Source organism: Ranitomeya variabilis, chromosome 2 (genome assembly GCF_051348905.1).
Source record: "Ranitomeya variabilis isolate aRanVar5 chromosome 2, aRanVar5.hap1, whole genome shotgun sequence".
Lineage (NCBI taxonomy): Eukaryota > Metazoa > Chordata > Amphibia > Anura > Dendrobatidae > Ranitomeya > Ranitomeya variabilis.
This window is the reverse complement of record NC_135233.1, coordinates 431,401,355-431,421,579: the sequence shown is the minus strand read 5'-3', so window position 1 is coordinate 431,421,579 and position 20,225 is coordinate 431,401,355. Positions and strand designations below refer to the sequence as shown.

Below are 20,225 nucleotides of genomic sequence, written 5' to 3'. Positions count from 1 at the left end.
CCCCGGCGGTCACCTGCACTGCAGGTCTCACGATCTATCAGCTGACCGTGAGAACCAGCCTAGTGACCGGAGATAACCCCGGCGGTCACGTGCACGGCAGTTCTCAGGATCTATCAGCTGACCGTGAGAACCAGCCTAGTGACCGGAGATAACCCCGGCGGTCACCTGCACTGCAGTTCTCAAGATCTATCAGCTGACCGTGAGAACCAGCCTAGTGACCGGAGATAACCCCGGCGGTCACGTGCACGGCAGTTCTCAGGATCTATCAGCTGACCGTGAGAACCAGCCTAGTGACCGGAGATAACCCCGGCGGTCACCTGCACTGCAGGTCTCACGATTATCAGCTGACCGTGAGAACCAGCCTAGTGACCGGAGATAACCCCGGCGGTCACCTGCACTGCAGGTCTCACGATCTATCAGCTGACCGTGAGAACCAGCCTAGTGACCGGAGATAACCCCGGCGGTCACGTGCACGGCAGTTCTCAGGATCTATCAGCTGACCGTGAGAACCAGCCTAGTGACCGGAGATAACCCCGGCGGTCACCTGCACTGCAGTTCTCAGGATCTATCAGCTGACCGTGAGAACCAGCCTAGTGACCGGAGATAACCCTGGCGGTCACGTGCACGGCAGTTCTCAGGATCTATCAGCTCACCGTGAGAACCAGCCTAGTGACCGGAGATAACCCCGGCGGTCACCTGCACTGCAGGTCTCACGATCTATCAGCTGACCGTGAGAACCAGCCTAGTGACCGGAGATAACCCCGGCGGTCACGTGCACGGCAGTTCTCAGGATCTATCAGCTGACCGTGAGAACCAGCCTAGTGACCGGAGATAACCCCGGCGGTCACCTGCACTGCAGGTCTCACGATTATCAGCTGACCGTGAGAACCAGCCTAGTGACCGGAGATAACCCCGGCGGTCACGTGCACGGCAGTTCTCAGGATCTATCAGCTGACCGTGAGAACCAGCCTAGTGACCGGAGATAACCCCGGCGGTCACCTGCACTGCAGTTCTCAGGATCTATCAGCTGACCGTGAGAACCAGCCTAGTGACCGGAGATAACCCTGGCGGTCACGTGCACGGCAGTTCTCAGGATCTATCAGCTCACCGTGAGAACCAGCCTAGTGACCGGAGATAACCCCGGCGGTCACCTGCACTGCAGGTCTCACGATCTATCAGCTGACCGTGAGAACCAGCCTAGTGACCGGAGATAATCCCGGCGGTCACGTGCACGGCAGTTCTCAGGATCTATCAGCTGACCGTGAGAACCAGCCTAGTGACCGGAGATAACCCCGGCGGTCACGTGTACGGCAGGTCTCGCGGTCAGCTCAGTCATTCCGAGAACTGCAGTGGACGCGGACTTCTGGCGGTCACAAGGTAAGACGTTATTTAAATTACTACACATGTGTAGTAAGCTGTGTTTCCGCAGTTATTACGCATGCAACTAATCATTAGATGCGTTTTTACCGCATCTAATGATAGTCTATGGGAAATTTATGCTGCGGGGACGGAGCGTCTCCGCATTGTAACCAGACATGCTGCGTTCTATAAGGACGCCCCGGTTACATAGGTCTGCCGCCTGCATCTCCAAACGCATAGTGGATGAAATCCCCTCCACTACGCTGTAACATCTGGACGCTGCAGATATACACAATGTCAAACCTGAAGCGTTTACTGACCGTGGAAACACACCCTTAGAGGCTTTGTATTTTACCTGCACAAAAAAAAAGTTTTGAAACAATATAAAAATATTAAATATACAAAAACCTTGAATCAGTTTTCCCCAACTGGAAAAAAAAAACACATCAAAATATAAAAACCCTATCAGTAAACAAAGAAAAACAAAAATTAAAATGTCAGAACTGCAGTTTTACTGCAGCCACTAATAAATAGCGATCAGATCAGCGCAGGCACCGCAAACGGACGTCATAAATCTGACGGATGAAGATTTGGGCAGAAATTTATAGGGGAAAATAAAATAGTTGTATCTTTGGCAAGAAATAAAAAGAATGAAAGTGGGCAAAGAAAAACACCCATGGAGAGAAAGGGTTAATCCGTGTGTTAGATGCCTGGTGAGGAGACGCGGAGCTGCGAACCCCTCGGTCTCGGGATCTTACACACGTATGTCGCCGGTTGCAGTTTGCTATAATAAGGCTCTGATGTATCAGACACAAGAAATCCAGCAGAAGACATATGCAAATCAGGTTAGAGGAGCAGCAATGCAGGTGAACTCCTCTTTGCCCCGCCCCCAGCGCACCTCCAGCCTGATTTGCATGTGTGTGAGGCTCCTGGATTGCTGATGACAGATACATTGTTACTGGGGGGCAGACGCCAGGATCATGACTGCCAGGTATTAAACCGGCTGACAGACACAAAGGAATAAGAAAGCTTCATCTGCTCCTTACACCCAAAGCTCTGCTGGTTACTAAGGGGTTAAACGTCCATAGCAACCACCCCTCTGCCGCAAAAGTGAACGCGCCACGGTTGCTATGGGCGACCAGGAATCTCGGTGCGGCATTAGCCCCGTGCACGCTGGGACTCGCGGGGCATGCCGGGAGTTGTAGTCCCCAGTTTCCCCCCCTCAGCCGAGCACCCGGGGCCCCACGGCGTCAGCAGCATCGCCACATCCGGCCGGGACACAATGAGGCCGCGGACGCCCCTCCCCCTCCGTGCCTGACACTGGGAGCCGCCATGTTTCCCCGCGGCCTAGTCCATGTGCGGCGGCGGCGGCGGCGGCGCCCCGGCACACAAAGAGCCGTGCGGCCTCCCAGCATGCCCCACGCCGGGCAAGGCATGCCGGGACTTGTAGTGCCACCGCCAGCTCTGTGCCACTCCCAGTGCTTTAACCCCTCTCTTTATGAACTACAACCCCCACTAGAAGGGGTTAAAAATCATATATGGGGGCACAGTATGGGAACATTACAGTGTAGTAGAAGGCCAAGTAAGGGTTAATAGCGGCTTACTGGGAATATGACAAAATCAGACCGGAAACAAATGATCTTTAACCCCCCCAGGAGGAGTGATGAGGTCACCTGACAGCTACAGCCAATCACTGGCCTCCATGGAGAAGCTATCATGTGACCACAACAGCCAGCAATTGGCTGCAGCAGACATGATGTCATTGCGGCAGGAATCGGGGGTGATGGGGTCACGTTGTTTTCTTCCGCTGTCCTCCGCCCCAGGGCGGTGCAGTAAGTGGCCATTAGCCCCAGGACGTAGCGACACAAAGCTGCACTTTATTCTTAGCAGGTTTCCCTGTGGACGGCGGCAGCAGCTCCCAATGTTATCAGACTATAACTCACACTGGCAGTAGTCAGCACTATTGGGAGTTGTAGTTCAATAACAGCGCAGGGGAAATCCCGCTCCACCTGTGAGTGTTGGGGTCCCGCAGGGGTGTCCGCTCCGCTCTCAGGCTGCATCGCAGCTGACATGGAGAGGTCAGGTTTATGGGCGGCAGACAATGGGGCCACAGGAGCAGGTAAAGCCGCCCACCCAGGACCAACACGCAGCTCCCAGCTGTGACTCCAGCAGAAAATACAACACCCAGCAACGGGGCGAGGTGCAATACGCCCGGGGTCACAAACCAGCAGCACAAGATGGTGGCTACAGCTGTGTCCAATCCTGTACAAGACTACAACACCCAGCATGCCCAGGCCATTTCACAACAGAGATCCGAACACCATTGCTCTAGGGAGAAGGACCAAAGAAATGCCCAGAAAGGGGGCAACCAGAGACCCTGGTAGAGGGGAGGCCGGTACACAGGTCAGGGGCCCAAGTTGGGAAGACAAAAAAATAGCACCTAGCACCCTCCATGCGGAGACCCCTCACACAAGCGCTCGTGGGGGGGACAGATTAGCATCTATATTACAACCATAAGTCAAGAAGCCAGTGTGCACAAAGCCTTAACCGCAGGCGTCGTACTGCTGTGTGAATGGCGCCTCAGCCACCAGCCTATAGCAGTAAGCAGGTGAATATATAGAAGCAGTCAGACTTTTTCTACAGCCTTCACCGTGCTGACTACTAAACACCGGCCAGCGCAGATTTGAGAAGGATTTTGCAGGCGACAGTGGATGGCCAAGAGACTACAATAGGGCAGCAAAGTGATCCAGGTGCTGAAAATGCTGCAAAAGCGCAACAGACAACGCAGCAAAAAATAATAGACACATTTCCAAGGCAAAGAGCGGTTAGCATTGCAGTCACACATGACAAGGAGATTACGTTACTCCACCTGGAGGGCGAATAATATGCACAAAAACATACAGGCTACCAGGCGCCGAGCGGGTCCAGCCAGGCACTAGGAGCTGGGGCAAGAACTCCCCTAGATCATCATGCTCATTAGTAACACACATCCGCCACGAAAAGTACAAACCTTCTTCTTTTCCAGGTTCCGGATTTTCTTGTCCAGGACCACCAGGATCTGTTTCATGGCCTCACTCTGTACGTTCCCAGTACCAGTCGCTGCTGCCTCGCCGGAGCCCGGCACAGCCTTGCTGCTTGTGGCTGAGGGCATCTGAAGAAAAATATACATATTAGCATCCACCGTAGCAAGTACAACCACTGTAGCAGGTTACTAATGATTTTTAACCATCTAATGAAAACAGGCGAACATACCCTCCCTTTGGTGGCGTTCACACACTAAACAAAATAATGCAATTTTGCACTTTTTTTTCCACAACGTGTAAGCGCAGATGCGGATAATGTTGAGTGCAGGATTCTGTCGATGTTGCATAAATCTGTGCATCCGTAGGGATGACACCAGATAGAGGCAAACAGAAGCCGGTTTGCTTTATATTCAGCATCGGCACAAAGCTGATAAACAGCAGCCGCATCATGGGCAGCAGTAGTTGGCACTGCTATTTACCAGTGTGTACAGGGCTAGACATCTGCAGTTGGGCGCACAGGGTTTTTTCTATTATTTTTTTACATGTTCTTGACGCAGATTCTGTTTGAAAATCCACAAAGAAAACTTCAATGTGAACCCGGCATTCATGTTGGGAACAGGATGACAAATGCTGCAAATATATTGTGTGGATTTACACTTGGGGAACCCGAAAGAGGAAAACGACCCTCTGGGGCAGATCATAAAGTCAGCCGGCAAGTCAATTGCTGCTGCAGATGTTGCAGTAAGGAGATCACATATATGCATCAAGTCTACATTCTGCACAGACAAAATCCACAGAAGCTTTTGCAGCAGGGTTTTCCGTGGACAAACGAGCGAGTTTTGCTCCTTTTCAACATACATTTTTGGTTAAATGCGAGTCGGGGGGCGATCACCATATTTAAAGGGACCAGCACCCTCAACCCTCATACATAAAGGGTCCAGCACCCTCAACCCTCATACGTAAAGGGACCAGCACCCTCAACCCTCATACGTAAAGGGACCAGCACCCTCAACCCTCAAACGTAAAGGGACCAGCACCCTCAACCCGCATACGTAAAGGGTCCAGCACCCTCAACCCTCATACGTAAAGGGACCAGCACCCTCAACCCTCATACGTAAAGGGACCAGCAGCCTCAACCCTCATACGTAAAGCGACCAGCACCCTCAACCCTCATACGTAAAGGGACCAGCACCCTCAACCCGCATACGTAAAGGGACCAGCACCCTCAACCCTCATACGTAAAGGGACCAGCACCCTCAACCCTCATACGTAAAGGGTCCAGCACCCTCAACCCTCATACGTAAAGGGTCCAGAACCCTCAAACGTAAAGGGTCCAGCACCCTCAACCCTCATACGTAAAGGGTCCAGCACCCTCAACCCTCATACGTAAAGGGACCAGCACCCTCAACCCTCATACGTAAAGGGACCAGCACCCTCAACCCTCATACGTAAAGGGACCAGCACCCTCAACCCTCATACGTAAAGGGACCAGCACCCTCAACCCTCGTACGTAAAGAGACCAGCACCCTCAACCCTCGTACGTAAAGGGACCAGCACCCTCAACCCTCGTACGTAAAGGGACCAGCACCCTCAACCCTCGTACGTAAAGAGACCAGCACCCTCAACCCTCGTACGTAAAGGGACCAGCACCCTCAACCCTCGTACGTAAAGGGACCAGCACCCTCAACCCTCGTACGTAAAGGGACCAGCACCCTCAACCCTCGTACGTAAAGGGACCAGCACCCTCAACCCTCGTACGTAAAGGGACCAGCACCCTCAACCGTAAAGGGACCAGCACCCTCAACCGTAAAGGGACCAGCACCCTCAACCCTCAAACGTAAAGGGACCAGCACCCTCAACCCTCGTACGTAAAGGGACCAGCACCCTCAACCCTCGTACGTAAAGGGACCAGCACCCTCAACCCTCGTACGTAAAGGGACCAGCACCCTCAACCCTCGTACGTAAAGGGACCAGCACCCTCAACCCTCGTACGTAAAGGGACCAGCACCCTCAACCCTCGTACGTAAAGGGACCAGCACCCTCAACCCTCATACGTAAAGGGACCAGCACCCACAACCCTCATACGTAAAGGGACCAGCACCCTCAATCACCAGATCCTCCAGACCCATTGTGATCACTTATTGTCAGGGGGGATTTAAAGCCACATATCAATTACACTAAAGTTGGCCGAGTATAGGGGGTCCTCCCGCTAGATGATGTCAGGTGACAAAAAGATCCAGATGTCGGGCTGGTCAGATTTCTAACGATCGATCCATTTATTTTTCAGGATAAGAAAAGTCTGACAGCGGAAGCTACATAGACGACACCGGAGAACACGGCCCTGTGCACGGAGCAGCCGGGAACGACAGCAATCGGTATGGATGAGTTTTATTTTGAAGATTGGACCAGATGGAGCTGTAGAAGTTACTGCACGGCAGCTTACCATCAGAGACAATACATTGGTGGGGATGCAATGCTTAATAGGACCTCCCCCCATTTATAAATAATATTTAGTGAATTTACTATGTGCAGCCTTTACATTAAACTCAAACTACAAAAAAAAAAGTTTATTTAAAAAAAAGAAAAACAAAAGATTTTTCTCTAAGCCACAAAATTAAGACACCGGTTTAGTTTTAAATAAAGTTTTATGAAAAAAAAAAATCTTGTGTTATAGTTATTTTTAAAAAATATTATAATAAAATATTTAATAAAGATAAATATTTATATTATAAAAATATAGAATATATAAAACCTTCTCGGCCCCCTATGAGGGGTTTATTAGAGCCCCCCACCAGGGACCACGGCGGACTGGAGAGGTCACTGCGCTCCATCAGAACCTCATAATTCAAAAATATGGGGATATATATCCATCCGCCGATACAGAAAAGAATCCCCCTCTCGTCCCCATTCTCCCTCCACACATCATTATCATATCGCCCGGAGCACCGGAAACATGGCCGCGCTGTCGCCCTCACATTGTGCCGCCATCACCCTCCCTCCCCACCTTTCAGGGTCTCCGCGGTGTGTCGGTCACGGGGCCTGAGCGCTGGTAGCGGTGTGAGGTTGAGAGAGGAGTCGCCGCCGCCACTGCCGCCTCACCGAGCTAATGAGGCCGAAAGGCAGGAAGCGGAGGGATTTACACAGCCGGGGGCCTGAGAGAGGCTGCCCCCACGCGTGCCTGCCTGAAGTGTGTGAGGCCGCGGAACGTGTTGGCCCCTACCGTTCGCCTGCTGCCGCGCGTGTGAGGCTCCGGAGACGCCGCTCTGCGCTCGGACACTACGTGCGATCTGACTGATAGGGTGAAAGAAAGCGTCGGGCGCCGCGAGGTGAGCCTAAACGGACAATGGAGGCGACAGGGAGGGCCTGAAAGAAGGGGAGGGGTTTATAACCGCGAAAGAGGCGGGGTTAGGAGAAGCGATACCTATAAGCCACGCCTGTTTTTAAAGGGCCTGCTCCTCAGTTATTTTGTACTTTTTCTTCCTGGAAGTTCCTGTCTTTCGAGATCCAGGACATTTTTATTTCCCCGGAGCCGTCTGTGTCTGAGGACTTTTTGTTTTTCCTGTTACAAATTTTGCAATAGAAACATTTTTTTTTATAGCTTCTTAGTGTATTTTTTTTTTGTTTAGTGATGTATGCCACCCAAAAAAAGTTCTGGTGTTTAGATTTTTTTTTTTTCATTAAAACATTTAATGAATAGATGAAATAATTAATTTTATATATTGATCGCACTTTTTTGGAGGTGGCAAAGATATAAATATAAATATACAAATATGATGGGGGGGGGTTTCCCATTTTATTTTTAATGAGAGTCATCTAATTTTTTTTTCTTTGCTATATATAGGGGAAATGACGACGTCCTATGAAGCCCCTGGCCATTTGCACTCCACGATTGTCTCACGGGGGTGAGTGGGGGGTGAAGAGTGACCAATACACAGATATTTGTCATTTATTTTTTAATAATTTATACATATATATATATATATATATATATATATATATATATATATAAAGAGAAAAAACTGGAACAACATCAGATACTACCTTAAAGGGGTTGTCCACTACTTTCAGTTAACCCCCCAATGTATCCCCCCGGGGCCCCTGATGAATTGTGTAAATACCTTCCGTTGCCGTTTTCGCCTGTGAGCGGCGCTATGCTGGCGGCTGAGTCCGGGTCACGTGACCCCCAGGCTGCAGCCACCGCTAATTTCCGCCGACGTCACGTCAATTTCCAGGCTCTGGAAATTGACATGACGTCATGAGCAGGCGTGACCCCAGGCTCACAGTCAGCAGTCACTCATCAAGAGTGACTGGGCTGGGGGCTGCCTGCGGGGCTGTGCTGGGGGGCGGGCGGGGCTAGGCAGGGATGTGCCGGGGGTCTGCGTGCCGGCACCGGTATGTGCGGGGGTCTGCGTGCCGGCACCGGTATGTGCGGGGGTCTGTGTGTCAGCGCCGGTATGTGCGGAGGTCTGTGTGCCAGCGCCGGGGGTCTGCTGCCGGCGCCGGTATGTACGGGGGTCTGTGTGCCGGCGCCGGGATGTGCGGGCGGTGCTGGGGTCTGCGGTGGGTCTGCTGGCCGTGCTGTGGTCTGCTGTGGGGCTGTGCGGTGGTGGTGGCGGCGGGGGTGTCTCTGTGTGCAGGCTTCATCCGATGGGACTACAAGTCCCATCGGGCTCTGCCTGCTACAGTGACAGTGAGTGACACATTAGCCAATGATGGGACAGTAGTATTCCCATCATCCGGCTAATGTGTTGAATGTAAAAAAAAAAAAACACATACACACATACAGTACATACAACATACACCATGTGACATGCAACATGTGGCAACATGCGATGACATGCAACAACATGCGACGTGACGACATGCACCATATGACATGCAGCATGCGAAAATGCGACATGTGATGACATGCAACAAGCGACATGCGACGACATGCAACATGTGACATTCACCATGCGATGACATGCAACATGTGACATTCACCATGCGACAACATGCAACATGCGATGACATGCAACATGCGATTATATGCGACATGCAGCATGCGACATGCGATGACATGCACCATGCGATGACATGCCCCATGCAACAGCATAAGACATGCACCATGCGACATGCAATAGCATGTGACATGCGACATGCGACGACATGCAGCATACGACATGCAGCATGTGACATGCGATGACATGCACCATGCGACGACATGTGACAGCATGCGACATTTGATGACATGCAACAACATGCGATATGCACAATGCACCATGCAATGACATGCAGCATGCGACATGTGACATGCGACGACATGCAACATGCGCCTACATGCGACATGCTATAACATGCGACATGCGATGACATGCAGCATGCGACATGCTATAACATGCAACGACATGCAACATACGACATGCCACATACAGTACATACAGTGCCTACAAGTAGTATTCAACCCCCTGCAGATTTAGCAGATTTACACATTTGGAATTAACTTGGCATTGTGACATTTGGACTGTAGATCAGCCTGGAAGTGTGAAATGCACTGCAGCAAAAAAGAATGTTATTTCTTTGTTTATTTTTTTTTTTAAATTGTGAAAAGTCTTTTCAGAGGGTCATTTATTATTCAACCCCTCAACCCCCCAGAATTCTGTTTGGTTCCCCTAAAGTATTAAGAAGTAGTTCAGGCACAAAGAACAATGAGCTTCACATGTTTGGATTAATTATCTCTTTTTCCAGCCTTTTCTGACTATTTAAGACCCTCCCCAAACTTGTGAACAGCACTCAAACATGGTCAACATGGGAAAGACAAAGGAGCATTCCAAGGCCATCAGAGACAAGATCGTGGAGGGTCACAAGGCTGGCAAGGGGTACAAAACCCTTTCCAAGGAGTTGGGCCTACCTGTCTCCACTGTTGGGAGCATCATCCGGAAGTGGAAGGCTTATGGAACTACTGTTAGCCTTCCACGGCCTGGACAGCCTTTGAAAGTTTCCTCCCGTGCCGAGGCCAGGCTTGTCCGAAGAGTCAAGGCTAACCCAAGGACAACAAGGAAGGAGCTCCGGGAAGATCTCATGGCAGTGGGGACATTGGTTTCAGTCAATACCATAAGTAACGTACTCCACCGCAATGGTCTCCGTTCCAGACGAGCCCGTAAGGTACCTTTACTTTCAAAGCGTCATGTCAAGGCTCGTCTACAGTTTGCTCATGATCACTTGGAGGACTCTGAGACTGACTGGTTCAAGGTTCTCTGGTCTGATGAGACCAAGATCGAGATCTTTGGTGCCAACCACACACGTGACGTTTGGAGACTGGATGGCACTGCATACGACCCCAAGAATACCATCCCTACAGTCAAGCATGGTGGTGGCAGCATCGTGCTGTGGGGCTGTTTCTCAGCCAAGGGGCCTGGCCATCTGGTCCGCATCCATGGGAAGATGGATAGCACGGCCTACCTGGAGATTTTGGCCAAGAACCTCCGCTCCTCCATCAAGGATCTTAAGATGGGTCATCATTTCATCTTCCAACAAGACAACGACCCAAAGCACACAGCCAAGAAAACCAAGGCCTGCTTCAAGAGGCAAAAATCAAGGTGTTGCAGTGGCCTAGTCAGTCTCCTGACCTTAACACAATTGAAAACTTGTGGAAGGAGCTCAAGATTAAAGTCCACATGAGACACCCAAAGAACCTAGATAACTTGGAGAAGATCTTCATGGAGGAGTGGGCCAAGATAACTCCAGAGACCTGTGCCGGCCTGGTCTTATAAAAGACGATTATTAGCTATAATTGCAAACAAAGGTTATTCCACAAAATATTAAACCTAGGGGTTGAATAATAATTGACCCACACTTTTATGTTTAAAATTTATAAAAATTTAACTGAGCAACAAAACTTTTTGGTTTGTAAGATTTATGCATCTGTTAATAAATCCTGCTCTTGTTCGAAGTTTGAAGGCTCTAACTTATTTGCATCTTATTAAACCTGCTAAATCTGCAGGGGGTTGAATACTACTTGTAGGCACTGTACATACAGTACATACATACTACATACATATAGACATACAGTACATATAACATAGATTACATACTTACCATCACTTGTCACTTTGATCCCTGAAGCCAGTGTCATCTGTAAAAAATATTAAAATAATAAACAAACACTATACTCCCTGATCCGCAGAAATCCAATTAAAACGATTGTCCCTCGACGATCTCCCGTGGAGAGCAGGAGCATCAGGTGAAACGACCGCTCTCCAGGGGCTCCAGGAATACAATGATGGAAGGTATCCTTCCACAATATATTCCTCACAATGTATTCCTTCACCCCCGGTGAGAAAATAGTCCATAGTCTCACTTATGGCATTGCTGTGTGAGAAATTTTCCCAGGCAGCAATTGCCATAAAGTGAGACTTTGTCCTAATGTAACCTCTCAGTGATGCACTGCAGGAGCCATTGTCTCCTGTCAGTGTGTCACTGAGGGTCCTATAGAGCAGTGACATCACCCGATGTCACTGTTCTATAGGGGAGATCGTCGTGAGACCCTCGTTATTAATTGGACTACGGCGGACAGTGTTGTGAATTTGCTTTTTGCTCCCTCTAGTGGTTACTAGTTTTTTGACTCTGGTTTTTCTGTCATTCCTTTTATCCGCACCTGGGTCGTTAGTTAGGGGTGTTGCTATATAAGCTCCCTGGACCTTCAGTTCAATGCCTGGCAACGTAGTTATCAGAGCTAGTCTGCTGTGCTCTTGTCTACTGATCCTGGTTCCAGTTATATCAGCTAAGTCTGCCTTTTGCTTTTTGCTATTTGTTTTGGTTTTGTATTTTTGTCCAGCTTGTTCCAAATCTATATCCTGACCTTCGCTGGAAGCTCTAGGGGGCTGGTGTTCTCCCCCCGGACCGTTAGACGGTTCGGGGGTTCTTGAATTTCCAGTGTGGATTTTGATAGGGTTTTTGTTGACCATATAAGTTACCTTTCTTTATTCTGCTATCAGTAAGCGGGCCTCTCTGTGCTAAACCTGGTTCATTTCTGTGTTTGTCATTTCCTCTTACCTCACCGTCATTATTTGTGGGGGGCTTCTATCCAGCTTTGGGGTCCCCTTCTCTGGAGGCAAGAAAGGTCTTTGTTTTCCTCTACTAGGGGTAGCTAGATTCTCCGGCTGGCGCGTGTCATCTAGAATCAACGTAGGAATGATCCCCGGCTACTTCTAGTGTTGGCGTTAGGAGTAGATATATGGTCAACCCAGTTACCACTGCCCTATGAGCTGGATTTTTGTATTCTGCAGACTTCCACGTTCCTCTGAGACCCTCGCCATTGGGGTCATAACAGTTTGCCAGGACAGTATTAAATGTTTAATGCATTGCAGAAGAGGGATTATAAGAAAGAAGATTCTGAGTTTTTTTTTTCTTTTTCCCCTTTACCTCAGAGTGGCTATGCTTGCTGCAGACATGAATGTCCAGACCTTGATTACAAGTGTGGACCAGCTGGCTACTCGTGTGCAGGGCATACAAGACTATGTTATCAGAAATCCTAGGTCAGAACCTAAAACACCGATTCCTGAACTGTTTTCCGGAGACAGGTTTAAGTTTAGGAATTTCGTGAATAATTGTAAATTGTTTTTGTCCCTGAGACCCTGTTCATCTGGAGATTCTGCTCAGCAAGTAAAAATTGTTATGTCGTTCTTACGGGGCGACCCTCAGGATTGGGCTTTTTCGCTGGCGCCAGGAGATCCGGCATTGGCTGATCTTGATGCGTTTTTTCTGGCGCTCGGTTTACTTTATGAGGAACCCAATCTTGAGATTCAGGCAGAAAAGGCCTTGCTGGCTATGTCTCAGGGGCAGGACGAGGCTGAAGTGTATTGCCAAAAATTTCGGAAATGGTCCGTGCTGACACATTGGAACGAGTGTGCACTGGCCGCTAATTTTAGAAATGGCCTTTCTGAAGCCATTAAGAATGTTATGGTGGGTTTTCCCATTCCCACAGGTCTGAATGATACTATGGCACTGGCTATTCAAATTGACCGGCGGTTGCGGGAGCGCAAAACCGCAAATTCCCTCATGGTGTTGTCTGAACAGACACCTAATTCGGTGCAATGTGATAGAAAAACCGCAAATTCCCTCATGGTGTTGTCTGAACAGACACCTGATTTAATGCAATGTGATAGAATCCTGACTAGAAATGAGCGGAAAATTCATAGACGCCGGAATGGCTTGTGCTACTACTGTGGTGATTCTACACATGTTATCTCAGCATGCTCTAAACGTATAGCTAAGTTTGTTAGTCCTGTCACCGTTGGTAATTTGCAACCTAAATTTATTCTGTCTGTAACTTTGATTTGCTCACTGTCATCTTATCCTGTCATGGCGTTTGTAGATTCAGGTGCTGCCCTGAGTCTCATGGATCTCTCATTTGCTAAGCGCTGTGGTTTTACTCTTGAACCATTAGAAAATCCTATTCCTCTTAGGGGTATTGATGCTACACCATTGGCAGCAAATAAACCGCAGTATTGGACACAGGTTACCATGTGCATGACTCCTGAACACCGCGAGGTAATACGTTTCCTGGTTTTACATAAAATGCATGATTTGGTTGTTTTAGGGCTGCCATGGTTACAGACCCATAATCCAGTCCTGGACTGGAAGGCTATGTCAGTCTCAAGTTGGGGCTGTCGTGGTATTCATGGGGATTCCCTGCCTGTGTCTATTGCTTCTTCTACGCCTTCGGAAGTTCCGGAGTATTTGTCTGATTATCAGGATGTCTTCAGTGAGTCTGAGTCCAGTGCACTGCCTCCTCATAGGGACTGTGACTGTGCTATAGATTTGATCCCAGGCAGTAAATTTCCTAAGGGAAGACTGTTTAATCTGTCGGTACCTGAACATACTGCTATGCGTTCATATATCAAGGAGTCTCTGGAGAAAGGACATATTCGTCCGTCTTCTTCCCCTCTTGGTGCGGGATTCTTTTTTGTGGCAAAAAAGGACGGATCTTTGAGACCTTGTATTGATTATCGGCTTTTAAATAAGATCACTGTCAAATTTCAGTATCCTTTACCGCTGTTGTCTGACTTGTTTGCCCGGATTAAGGGTGCCAAGTGGTTCACCAAGATAGACCTTCGTGGTGCGTACAACCTTGTGCGCATTAAGCAAGGTGATGAATGGAAAACCGCATTCAATACGCCCGAAGGTCATTTTGAGTACTTGGTGATGCCTTTTGGGCTCTCCAATGCGCCTTCAGTTTTTCAGTCCTTTATGCATGACATTTTCCGGAAGTATCTGGATAAATTTTTGATTGTTTATCTGGATGATATTTTGGTTTTTTCTGATGATTGGGATTCGCATGTGGAGCAGGTCAGGTTGGTCTTTAAAATTTTGCGTGAAAATTCTTTGTTTGTCAAGGGCTCAAAGTGTCTCTTTGGTGTACAGAAGGTTCCCTTTTTGGGGTTCATTTTTTCCCCTTCTGCTGTGGAGATGGACCCAGTCAAGGTCCGAGCTATTCTTGATTGGACTCAGCCCTCGTCAGTTAAGAGTCTTCAGAAGTTCTTGGGCTTCGCTAACTTCTACCGTCGTTTTATCGCTAATTTTTCTAGCATTGTGAAACCTTTGACGGATATGACCAAGAAGGGCTCCGATGTAGCTAACTGGGCTCCTGCTGCCGTGGAGGCTTTCCAGGAGTTGAAACGCCGGTTTACTTCGGCGCCTGTTTTGTGCCAACCTGACGTCTCACTTCCCTTTCAGGTTGAGGTGGATGCTTCGGAGATTGGGGCAGGGGCCGTTTTGTCGCAGAGAGGCCCTGGTTGCTCTGTTATGAAACCTTGTGCCTTTTTCTCTAGGAAGTTTTCGCCTGCCGAGCGAAATTATGATGTGGGCAATCGGGAGTTGTTGGCCATGAAATGGGCATTTGAGGAGTGGCGTCATTGGCTCGAGGGTGCTAAGCATCGTGTGGTGGTCTTGACTGATCACAAAAATCTGATGTATCTCGAGTCTGCTAAACGCCTTAATCCGAGACAGGCCCGCTGGTCATTGTTTTTCTCCCGCTTTGATTTTGTTGTCTCATATTTACCAGGTTCAAAGAATGTGAAGGCCGATGCTCTTTCTAGGAGCTTTGTGCCTGATGCTCCTGGAGTCGCTGATCCTGTTGGTATTCTTAAAGATGGAGTTATCTTGTCAGCTATTTCTCCGGATCTGCGACGTGTGTTGCAGAGATTTCAGGCTGATAGGCCTGAGTCTTGTCCACCTGACAGACTGTTTGTCCCGGATAAGTGGACCAGCAGAGTCATTTCCGAGGTTCATTCCTCGGTGTTGGCAGGTCACCCGGGAATTTTTGGCACCAGAGATCTGGTGGCCAGGTCCTTTTGGTGGCCTTCCTTGTCAAGGGATGTGCGGTCATTTGTGCAGTCCTGTGGGACTTGTGCTCGAGCTAAGCCTTGCTGTTCTCGTGCCAGCGGTTTGCTCTTGCCCTTGCCTGTCCCGAAGAGACCTTGGACACATATCTCCATGGATTTCATTTCTGATCTTCCGCTATCTCAGGGCATGTCCGTTATCTGGGTGATATGTGATCGCTTCTCCAAGATGGTCCATTTGGTTCCTTTGCCTAAGCTGCCTTCCTCTTCCGATCTGGTTCCTGTGTTTTTCCAGAACGTGGTTCGTTTGCACGGCATCCCTGAGAATATTGTGTCTGACAGAGGATCCCAGTTCGTTTCCAGGTTCTGGCGATCCTTTTGTAGTAGGATGGGCATTGATTTGTCGTTTTCGTCTGCTTTCCATCCTCAGACTAATGGGCAGACGGAGCGAACCAATCAGACTTTGGAGGCTTATTTGAGGTGTTTTGTCTCTGCTGATCAGGACGATTGGGTGACATTCTTGCCGTTGGCTGAGTTTGCCCTTAATAATCGGGCTAGTTCCGCCACCTTGGTTTCGCCTTTTTTCTGCAACTCTCGTTTCCATCCTCGCTTTTCTTCGGGTCATGTGGAGCCTTCTGACTGTCCTGGGGTGGATTCTGTGGTGGATAGGTTGCAGCAGATCTGGAATCATGTGGTGGACAACTTGAAGTTGTCACAGGAGAAGGCTCAGCGCTTTGCCAACCGCCGCCGCGGTGTGGGTCCCCGACTACGCGTTGGGGATTTGGTATGGCTTTCTTCCCGCTTTGTTCCTATGAAGGTCTCCTCTCCCAAATTTAAACCTCGTTTTATTGGGCCTTACAAGATATTGGAAATCCTTAATCCTGTATCTTTTCGTCTGGATCTTCCTGTGTCGTTTGCTATTCACAATGTATTTCATAGGTCCTTGTTGCGGCGGTACATTGTGCCTGTAGTTCCTTCTGCTGAGCCTCCTGCTCCGGTGTTGGTTGAGGGCGAGTTGGAGTACGTGGTGGAGAAGATCTTGGATTCTCGCCTCTCCAGGCGGAGGCTTCAGTACCTGGTCAAGTGGAAGGGCTATGGTCAGGAGGATAATTCCTGGGTGGTCGCCTCTGATGTTCATGCGGCCGATTTAGTTCGTGCCTTTCATGCCGCTCATCCTGATCGCCCTGGTGGTCGTGGTGAGGGTTCGGTGACCCCTCACTAAGGGGGGGGTACTGTTGTGAATTTGCTTTTTGCTCCCTCTAGTGGTTACTAGTTTTTTGACTCTGGTTTTTCTGTCATTCCTTTTATCCGCACCTGGGTCGTTAGTTAGGGGTGTTGCTATATAAGCTCCCTGGACCTTCAGTTCAATGCCTGGCAACGTAGTTATCAGAGCTAGTCTGCTGTGCTCTTGTCTACTGATCCTGGTTCCAGTTATATCAGCTAAGTCTGCCTTTTGCTTTTTGCTATTTGTTTTGGTTTTGTATTTTTGTCCAGCTTGTTCCAAATCTATATCCTGACCTTCGCTGGAAGCTCTAGGGGGCTGGTGTTCTCCCCCCGGACCGTTAGACGGTTCGGGGGTTCTTGAATTTCCAGTGTGGATTTTGATAGGGTTTTTGTTGACCATATAAGTTACCTTTCTTTATTCTGCTATCAGTAAGCGGGCCTCTCTGTGCTAAACCTGGTTCATTTCTGTGTTTGTCATTTCCTCTTACCTCACCGTCATTATTTGTGGGGGGCTTCTATCCAGCTTTGGGGTCCCCTTCTCTGGAGGCAAGAAAGGTCTTTGTTTTCCTCTACTAGGGGTAGCTAGATTCTCCGGCTGGCGCGTGTCATCTAGAATCAACGTAGGAATGATCCCCGGCTACTTCTAGTGTTGGCGTTAGGAGTAGATATATGGTCAACCCAGTTACCACTGCCCTATGAGCTGGATTTTTGTATTCTGCAGACTTCCACGTTCCTCTGAGACCCTCGCCATTGGGGTCATAACAGGACAGGTAGTATACGGTTTATTATTTTGCGTTTTTTGCAGGCGCTGAAGTATGGCAAGTATGGTTAAATGAAGAATATTAAAATACTTTTTTCCTAATGTGTGTGTGTGTTTTATTAACCCTTTATTAGTATTGGATTAATAATGGATAGGCGTCTTATTGACGCCTCTGCGTTATTAACCCGGCTTAATGTCACCTTACAATAGCAAGGTGACATTAACCCCTTATTACCCCATATCCCACCGCTACACGGGAGTGGGAAGAGAGGAGCTAAGTGCTGGAATTGGCGCATCTTACAGATGTGCCATTTCTGGGGCGCCTGCGGTCTGGTATTTGTAGCCGGGGGGCCAATATCCATGGCCCTCCCTAGGCTATGAATATCAGCCCGCAGCTGTCTGCGTAGCCTTTCTGGCTATAAAATATAGGGGGACCCCACGTCATTTTTTTGGGGGTCACCCTATTTTAATAGCCAGTAAAGGCTACGCAGACAGCTGTGGGCTGATATTCATAGCAGGCTACAAATATTGGCCCCCGGCCGTCGGCTTTCTCCCTCTGGCGCAAAAAATTGTGCGGGAGCCCACGCCATTTTTTTTTTTTTTTTGTTTAACTGAACCATATTGTTCATTAACCCCTTTCTGCCAGCTGACGGAATAGTACGTCAGCTGGCAGTATCCCCTGCTTTGAGGTGTGTTGTGATTCGGTTATTTGGCTCCCCCAGTGGTCGCTTGTGGTACTGGTGTCTTGTGAGCTTTTCACCTGTTTCTATCAGGATGTGGGAGTTTCCTATTTAGCCTTGTTCCTCAGTCATTCCAATGCCGGCCATCAATGTAACCAGAGTCTTTCTGTTGCATGTACCTGCTCCCAGTCTGCTGACCAGCTAAGTTGGATATTTCTGTTTTTAGTCTATTTTTGTATGTTTTGTCCAGTTTGCAGTTATGTGATTCTCTGCAGCTGGAAGCTCTTGTGGGCTGAAATTGCCACTCCGGTGCCATGAGTTGGCACATGAGTTTAAGGTAATTTCAGGATGGTTTTTGATAGGGTTTTATAGCTGACTGCGAAGTCCACTATTGTATCCTTCTGCTATCTAGTTAGTGGGCCTCGCTGTGCTAAATCTGTTTTCATACTACGTTTGTCTTTTCACCTTAACTCACCGTTATTATATGTGGGGGCTACTATCTCCTGTGGGGAATTTTCCTCTGGAGGCAAGCCAGGACTGTGTTTCATCTATTAGGGGTAGTTAGTCCTCCGGCTGGTGCGAGACGTCTAGCGAAAACGTAGGCACGTTCCCTGGCTACTATTAGTTGTGTGTATAGGTTTAGCATCGCGGTCAGCTCTAGTTTCCATCACCCGAGAGCTTGTCCGTTTTTCTATGTTTCTGATGTTCCCCTGCCATTGGGAACCATAACAGTATGGCCGGCCAACATGTTTAATCTATGGGCTGAAGCAGGAGAGAAAAAGGAACTGTGTGGAATTTTTTTTTTTTCTCTGAAGTTGCACTCCAGCTCTAATTGCAGTCTCCTGCTTTCCTCTCCTCTTAACCCCTGAATGGCTCAGATTTTATCTGTTGAAATATGGATCTCCAGAGTCTGGCTACAAATTTGAATAATCTTGCTGCTAAAGTTCAGAATATACAAGATTTTGTTATACATGCTCCTCGGTCTGAACCTAAAATTCCTTTACCAGAGTTTTTCTCCGGAGATCGATCTTGTTTTCTGAATTTTAAATACAATTGTAAATTGTTTCTTTCTCTGAGATCTCACTCTGCTGGAGATCCTGCACAGCAGGTTAAAATAGTGATTTCATTGTTGCGGGGTGACCCTCAGGGTTGGGCATTTTCATTGGCGCCAGGGGATCCTGCGTTGCTCAGTGTGGATGCGTTTTTTCTGGCCTTGGGGTTGCTTTATGAGGAACCTAATTTAGAGATACAGGCTGAAAAGGCCTTGATAGCCCTCTCTCAGGGGCAAGATGAAGCCGAAATATATTGCCAAAAATTTCGAAAATGGTCTGTGCTTACTCAGTGGAATGAGTGCGCTCTGGCGGCAAATTTCAGAGAAGGTCTCTCTGATGCCGTAAAAGACGTCATGGTGGGGTTTCCTACGCCTACGGGTCTGAATGAGTCCATGACAATGGCTATTCAGATTGATCGGCGTTTACGGGAACGCAAACCTGTGCACCATTTGGCGGTGTCTTCTGAGAGGGTACCAGAGAGTATGCAATGTGATAGTTTTCTGTCCAGAAGCGAACGACAGAATTATAGGCGCAAAAATAAGTTGTGCTTCTATTGTGGGAATTCAACTCATGTTATATCAGCATGCTCAAAACGAACAAACAAAGTTGCTAAATCCTCTGCTATTGGCACTTTGCAGTCCAAGTTTATTTTGTCTGTGACTTTAATTTGTTCGTTATCTTCTATTGTCGCGGATGCTTATGTGGATTCTGGTGCCGCTTTGAGTCTTATGGATTGGTCCTTTGCCAGGCGCTGTGGGTTTGATCTAGAGCCTCTGGAAGTCCCTATACCTTTAAAGGGTATTGAT

At 48.6% G+C, this 20,225-nt stretch overlaps 2 protein-coding genes across 3 annotated transcripts in view; one reads left to right on the top strand and one right to left on the bottom strand.

The window, feature by feature from the left end:
- Positions 1 to 7,532, bottom strand: part of CAPRIN1 (cell cycle associated protein 1) — a 48,794-nt gene extending 41,262 nt beyond the window's left edge. Inside the window, exons 1-2 of one of the 2 annotated variants that reach the window (XM_077287014.1) lie at positions 7,387 to 7,532; positions 4,370 to 4,510 (exon numbers count right to left, since the gene is read on the bottom strand). In XM_077287014.1, the coding sequence (XP_077143129.1) occupies positions 4,370 to 4,510 (141 nt within the window). In that variant the 5' untranslated portion in view covers positions 7,387 to 7,532. The remainder of the gene's footprint in view (positions 1 to 4,369; positions 4,511 to 7,386) is intronic. The other variant, XM_077287015.1, reaches the window with a different exon arrangement.
- A 39-nt stretch (positions 7,533 to 7,571) lies between these two features.
- Positions 7,572 to 20,225, top strand: part of LMO2 (LIM domain only 2) — a 75,221-nt gene continuing 62,567 nt past the window's right edge. Inside the window, exons 1-2 of the mRNA XM_077287018.1 lie at positions 7,572 to 7,708; positions 8,224 to 8,284. Coding sequence (XP_077143133.1) covers positions 8,229 to 8,284 — 56 coding nt within the window. The 5' untranslated portion in view covers positions 7,572 to 7,708; positions 8,224 to 8,228. The remainder of the gene's footprint in view (positions 7,709 to 8,223; positions 8,285 to 20,225) is intronic.